The sequence below is a fragment of the Macadamia integrifolia genome, unplaced genomic scaffold (genome assembly GCF_013358625.1).
Source record: "Macadamia integrifolia cultivar HAES 741 unplaced genomic scaffold, SCU_Mint_v3 scaffold1674, whole genome shotgun sequence".
Classification (NCBI taxonomy): Eukaryota; Viridiplantae; Streptophyta; class Magnoliopsida; order Proteales; family Proteaceae; genus Macadamia; species Macadamia integrifolia.
This window is the reverse complement of record NW_024868301.1, coordinates 179,188-186,244: the sequence shown is the minus strand read 5'-3', so window position 1 is coordinate 186,244 and position 7,057 is coordinate 179,188. Positions and strand designations below refer to the sequence as shown.

Genomic DNA, 7,057 nt, shown 5'->3' with positions numbered 1-7,057 from the left:
TAATTATTTTTCAGATAATTCGGATTTTATTCCGGATACCCTTTAACACAAATATGGATACCCCTAAACGAATAAGAATGCGAACTCGAATTCGGATTTACATCGCTACTCACCAGATTGGTAGGACTCTTGCACTTTTCATGGGAAAGTTTCAGCAGTTGTTAGTTTCTCCTTCTTCTTCCTTCTTCTACCCTATGTCTTTGGTGGAAACTCGGATGATAGGACATTCATATCATAGATTTTTTTTTTGGTAAAACACATCATAGTCTTCGACACCATACAAGGCTTGCAATGACCTCCACTAATGTAAGCAATCGCCAAGTAGCACTACCATTCTTGTCATATAGTTTATTTAATTGTTGTATGTATTCGTTCTCATATTATTGACATTTTCAAACATATTAACTATGGTTAGATTATTCCTATTTCATACTCCCCCCTCTAAACTAACGGGCCTATAAATACGATTTTTCTTTCATCCTTTAGTGTTCCCAAACACTTGTCAAGCGCAATGATGACCATGGATGAGGTGACAGAGAACTCTGGACCATCTTATAATTTATGGCTGTTTGGAAGTCCCCAAATCTCAATTAAGGGTATCAATCGATTCGGTTCAAGATACAACACCTGGAAACTGAAATTGAATGGAAACCTCTTTTTCAAATCAAAACAGTGCAAATATGGTTTGGTTTCAATTCGATATTTATTAATTTGATTAATTCCGTTTATAATTTACTATTGACCTAATTTGTATTTGGTTTGGGTCCTATGTTAGGTGTTTAGAAAACTTTTACATGTTCATCAACAAAAGAAAAAAAAAAAACCATGTTTATTAGGGCCATAATTCACCAAATTTTTATCAAATATTAAAAAAGAATAGAATTTATCATCCATATTGATTGAAAACATTAAGAGCGAATAAAATTTAATTCAATTCAAACTATCGAGAAAAGATACCACTATATTATAAAATCAAAATCAAATCAATTTATAAGAATTCAATTCGATTTAGTTTTAAATGGTTAATTTCAATTTTCAATTTACATTCCAAATTGACACCCTTAGTGTCAATGGTCTATTACACCCACCACCCCCCCCCCCAACCGCCCAAAAAAACCAAAAAAAAAAAAAAAAAATCTCAGTAGGCCTCTTATAAGAGAGAGGGGCTAGCTATATCAATAGAAGCAATCAAATAGCAATTTCATTGAGTAAATCAACGAACGGTCTGGATTGAAGAAGGGTCCACAAATCAGATGACCAATCGAGGGGATGCACGCCATTTGTTTTCTCCTGTAAATCGCCTGTAATTTGAATTTTGAGTCATCAGGATTCAGGACCGCTTTTGCTTTTGTGGACTTTACTTTGGTTTACCAGAGAGCTCCAGAACAGCACGCCATTTGTTTTCTCCTGTAAATCGCCTGTAATTTGAATTTTGAGTCATCAGGATTCAGGACCGCTTTTGCTTTTGTGGACTTTACTTTGGTTTACCAGAGAGCTCCAGAACAGAGAGGGCGAATTGTCGAAGGAGACTTGCAGAGAAGTTTGAGCCTTTCAAGTTTAAGCTTACCTGAGGGACTTCTTGGATTGAAGTATCGATCTCTCATCTCCGACGTGAGGTATGGTTTTTCTGTTATTTGTGCTTATTGTTTCTATCTATTTAAACATTTGGTTTGGATTGTTGTTAGTGATAGCCTATATTAATCTCATTTATTTCGTTTATCGATTTGCTTTCGAACTTTATGCAAAATCTTTCGAGCTGATCCTGAATCATAGACTTCAATTTCTGAGTTAGGTTACTGTTCAAACTGATTTGTCATGGTTAACGATCTAGGGTTGAGGTTTTCTTTTGCTTTTGGATCTATATATATAATACATATAGAGATACTTGTTCTTATTCACGTCAGGCACAAACAGATCCCTGTTCTATGCTATTGTTTTTCACTCGATTAAATGTGATCTCGAATCAAGGATTCCAGTAGAGCATATTACTAGTTTGATTTATTGTATTGTGGAATACATAAATTAGAAAAACCCCAAAACCCAAAAATTCATTTTTGCATCTTTAGACTTTAGTGTTTAGACCATCAAATGGATCGGAATTCTTCGGATCGCAAGTTCAAATGTGTGTTGCGATACAAGAGCTAGGGGTAGGCCTAAAATGACTATAGGAGAAGTAGTAAGGAAAATCATGCAGAGTTTAGGTCTTGACTCTAGTATGACCTCAAATAGAGTTGTTCGGAGGGCAAAGATCTGTGTAGCCAACCCCTTTTAGGTGGGATGTTTTTGAGTTGTTGCTATGTCTTTTTCTTTTTTAATTCTATTACTATTCTACACTCATATGGATCCATGTAGCTGACCTCATTTAGTTGGAATAAGGCTGAGTTTTGTTGTTTTTGTTGTTATTGTTGCTAGAGAAATCAATAAACCAGAAGGTAGATTCTAAACATATTGACTTGTTGGAGGAAGCGATGCCATCCCGGAAGATTGAAACGGGTCATCAAGACCCTGTTCATGATGTTGTCATGGATTACTATGGCAAGCGTATTGCCACTGCATCATCTGACTGCACCATCAAGATAATTGCGGTTAGCAGTTCCTCTGCTTCGCAGAATCTTGCCACTCTCACTGGTCATCAAGGTCCCGTTTGGCAGGTTGCCTGGGCTCATCCCAAGTTTGGTTCCATTCTTGCTTCTTGTTCTTATGATGGAAGAGTGATAATTTGGAAGGAGGGTAACCAGAATGAGTGGTCTCAAGCCCATGTTTTTAATGATCACAAGGTATCTGTCAACTCCATTGCTTGGGCTCCTCATGAATTAGGCCTCTGCCTGGCTTGTGGATCATCTGATGGGAACATCTCAGTGTATACAGCCAGGACTGATGGTGGTTGGGACACCGCACGGATTGATCAAGCTCACCCCGTGGGTGTCACTTCAGTTTCATGGGCTCCTCCAATGGCTCCTGGTTCCCTCGTTGGATATGGACAGTTTGACCCTATTCAGAAGCTTGTCTCTGGTGGCTGTGATAGTAATGTGAAGGTGTGGAAGCTGTACAATGGGAATTGGAAAATGGATTGCTTCCCTGCCCTTCACATGCACACTGATTGGGTGAGGGACGTGGCTTGGGCACCTAACTTGGGTCTTCCCAAGTCTACTATTGCCAGTGCTTCACAGGATGGGACTGTAATTATATGGACTGTGGCCAAGGAAGGGGATCAGTGGGAGGGTAAAGTTTTGAATGATTTTAAGACCCCAGTATGGAGGGTCTCGTGGTCGCTGACTGGAAACATATTGGCTGTGTCTGATGGGAACAACAATGTAACATTGTGGAAAGAAGCGGTGGATGGTGAGTGGCAACAAGTAACAACGGTGGAGCCATAGAGTCCAGGTTCTTCATTTCTTCAACTGTTAATATATCATATATATATATATATATATGTTTTGAATGATTTTAAGACCCCAGTATGGAGGGTCTCGTGGTCGCTGACTGGAAACATATTGGCTGTGTCTGATGGGAACAACAACGTAACATTGTGGAAAGAAGCGGTGGATGGTGAGTGGCAACAAGTAACAACGGTGGAGCCATAGAGTCCAGGTTCTTCATTTCTTCAACTGTTAATATATCATATATATATATATATATATCATGTTTTGTGTGTTTAATTTTCACCTGCAGTATGGCCTTTCTTATTTTTCTCTTTTTCTTTCTTTTGTCTTCTTTTTTAAATCAGGGAGTTAAAGAGTGTATCCAAATGTTTAGTTCAGAAATATTACTTTTGTGAAAGAAATGGTAGTTGAAAAACAGTTGTAACCCCGGTTTCCTGTTCTATTTTGAATGGAGTTATTTTCCAATTTAGATTCTTTTAACTGATTTCTAACTTATTGTCACCCTTGTTTGGAAGGCTATGATTTACTCACATCCTTTTCTTTGATAAATTTATCTGCTCACATCCATTAGCAACTCTTGACATCCAATCACTCAGTACGCGACTGACAATGATTTTTCTCTTGATATCTGCATAGTGACTTTTCATTGTGAGCTTAGAAATGGTGATAGTTTCCTGAACTAAAGTAGTAAAACGCAGAAACTGAAATTATGAATTTAAGAATTTTAAGATACCCAGGATTTTTTTTTTTTTTTTCTGAAATAATCCAGTACACTACAGCTGGGAACTGCATCATTAAGTAGAAGTTGGAAGGCACAGATCTGCATATGGCCCAGTTACAGGGCAAAGCTTTAAATGAGTGATTGATTGCATAGCTTGTCCAGACTCCAGAGGCTACATGTATTCGGAATCTGTATTTTCTGCATAGTTATGGGCACTAGTCATGCAAAGAAAGCTTTTCAACTCTCCTCTTTGACCATCTCTTGGAAAACCCAACAAAGAAGACTATGCAGAACAACACAATGATCCTCCATCTTTTATTCTACGGGATACCGAAACAAAGAAAAATATTTGAACTGGATCAGATTCTTATGTGTTAACAGGTTTCCATCAATCAAATTTTGTTGTATCTTTATATCAGATGTAAAAGGAAGGCTGAGCTTTTCTGTCACTTGAATTAATTCTGAAACTTCCTTTGGCTTAATCTAAAGAACTGAAGACTCATTCATTAAACAAAATCAAAATTCAACATATTGAACAAGATTTGTCTCTGTAGCAGACAATTAGAAAAAGGGTTCATAAGACTGATGTTTATGCCAATCTCTGTCTTTAGACCCAATTTGGATTAAAACATATTGCAAAGCTATAACCAGGATTCTTCTGACTCTTTACCAAGTAGTCTCTCCTTTGCTCACCACATTCTCTATTGACTTGTTTCCTACATACCTACACCAGCATATTAGCATATGTGTTGGATAAAAGAATTTCAACTACATTATTTCAATGCTACAGTGGCTCTGGAAGCCAGGGCCATTGGACCCTCATTGACTTCCCCCCCACTTTATTAGCCTTATTGAGCAATTCTGCCCATCCAGGTAGATCCACCATGCCTAAGGTGTTCATTATGTTAAACTAATTCTTCCTAGTGTTGGAAAAGCACTTCCCACCCTTGGTTGTTCTAGGGCAGACCTCAAAGAGCAACAGTCAAACAAGGCCGGAAATATCCCCTGTTTTTTGGGGGTAGGTGTGGGGTATGGGTTATAGAACCCCCCAAAAAAAAAAAAAAAAAAAAAAAAAAAAAAAAAAAAAAAAAAAAGAAGAAGAAGAAGGAGAAGAGAAAATAAAAGAAAATAAGGGAAATTTACTATCACTCCCCTACAATTGGCCTATATTTACAAATCTCCCCTACTTTTTACTTCTTTCTTATACTCCCCTACTATTGGACTTTTACATCTCTTTCTCCTTGCTCTTTTTAAATACCCAGAATACTCCTCCTTTTCACCAATACCTTATTAAACTTTTTTCAAATTGATTGGTTAAAAAATGACACTATGGAAAGATGGCACAAATGAAGGGCATGGTTCAGGTAGTTGGTGTTGGATTGTCCAAATGAAATGATCCATATTGGTATTGGCTGAGAACGATACAGATCCAATATTTTTATTATTTTTTTAATCTCTAAAACCAAGTGTAGCAACCCTAACGGATATAATATTGAGATTGATACCAATTCGATTTAGTATCGGCTAAGACCGATACCAATCAAATACCAATAAAAAAAAATACATTACTAAACTTGTGATGATGGATGAGACAAAAAATAATAATTAATAATTAAACAATATCCTTGATGATGGATGAGACCCAAGAAAAAAAAAAAAGGATAAAATAGAAAAATAATGATATGGGAGCCAAGGAGGAGTTTGAGTTTATTGACTTTAAATTACGAGATTTTACTAGTTCTTTCCCTTTTAGGGAAGATACTTATCGTAGTGAGAATGGAATTTCCATAATGACCGCAAACCCCTCGATATCATTTTCAGATCAAAATTTTTGTTGTGCTCAAGAAATCAGCCAACAAAGCAACATTTGAACCAAGGAATTATAGAGGACAAGCCACTTGGCTATTTTCTTGGATTAGTAAAAGCATGTTTTGAACCAATTAATTTGAAAAAAAGTTTAATAGATTAAAGTTAGAGGAATTTTAGTAAATATGGGCAAGTCTAGGAAAGTGATAGTAAATTCTCCAAAATGATAAGAAAAAAAAAATTGTCTTAGAATTACCACAAACTTCAGCCTAGTGGTCCACTGGTCCTAAAGAAGAGGCATAAAGAGTGAAATTTATTTGGTTCTGAGGGAGTAGTTGGGTTACAATGGTCAGCAGGTCAGCAAAACAGTGACCCTATTATAGCTCAACTGATCTGAGAGCTGTAATGGAATGTGAATTACATGTAAATATATGGACTTCTAAAAGTTTCATATTCATATATGCACTCCAAGGCTAACTAATTCCTACTATGAATCAGAAAACTAATTTAGAAATTTAAGAGGAAAATAAGAGGACAGATCTCTCAATTACTAGCCTATGACTCTATTGTCAAATCTATTTGAAAGATAGTAAATGACAAACTAACTGATAAATTGCTAATGGCTAATGCTAGGAGGATTAATGCACAACATAAAATTAAACCCATATTTATTTATTAATATTTTTTAAAAGTTTCATAAGTGGTCTAAAAGCAAAAGGGATGCTGCTCATGACTTGCCTAATGGCTTTTAATCCTTTGTCTTTATGCCCAAAATTAAAAGGTCATGAGTTCAATTCTCTTTTGGCGCTAATTATCAACTCTAAAAAAAAAATAATAATAAATAAATTAAAAAAAAAAAAAGTGTCACAAAAACATGTGGCATATGTGTCGAAGAAACAATATTGACCATAGCCTTTTGCTTAACAAACCAACTAGTGCTATATGGAAAAGGCAAATAAGCTGCAGCCTCAGGATATTTGAAGAATGCTCGAGTAATTCCCACATTCCCATAGATGCCTCTTGATTATTTGACTGTAATAGTCACAAAGATGATAAAAACGTAACCAAGAAGGATGTCAATGGTCCAATGTCCTATAGGGTAAGGCAAGTAAAGCATCATTAATGGCAATGATGTGTTTTATTGCAT

At 36.2% G+C, this 7,057-nt stretch overlaps 1 protein-coding gene across 2 annotated transcripts; it reads left to right on the top strand.

Moving 5' to 3' along the window:
• The first annotated feature begins 1,433 nt into the window (after positions 1-1,433).
• On the top strand, positions 1,434-3,863 carry LOC122064502 (protein transport protein SEC13 homolog A-like). Of its 2 annotated transcripts, none has more exons than XM_042628209.1 (3): positions 1,434-1,616; positions 2,413-3,268; positions 3,476-3,863. In XM_042628209.1, the coding sequence occupies exons 2-3, from the start codon at positions 2,469-2,471 to the stop codon at positions 3,582-3,584; spliced, it is 909 nt and encodes a 302-aa protein (XP_042484143.1). In that variant the 5' UTR covers positions 1,434-1,616; positions 2,413-2,468; the 3' UTR covers positions 3,585-3,863. The 2 variants fall into 2 exon arrangements, with proteins under 2 accessions (XP_042484143.1, XP_042484142.1); XM_042628208.1 differs by having other exon boundaries at positions 1,436-1,616; positions 2,413-3,414; positions 3,624-3,863.
• The last annotated feature ends 3,194 nt before the right edge of the window (positions 3,864-7,057 follow it).

What these genes read in the sequence shown, in the direction of transcription:
- LOC122064502 (XM_042628209.1), top strand. Translation starts at nt 2,469, where the DNA reads ATGCCATCCCGGAAGATTGAAACGGGTCATCAAGACCCTGTTCATGAT. An exon ending in CCAGTATGGAGGGTCTCGTG is followed by an intron (nt 3,269 to 3,475) that starts GTCGCTGACTGG and finishes GAGGGTCTCGTG; the next exon opens with GTCGCTGACTGGAAACATAT.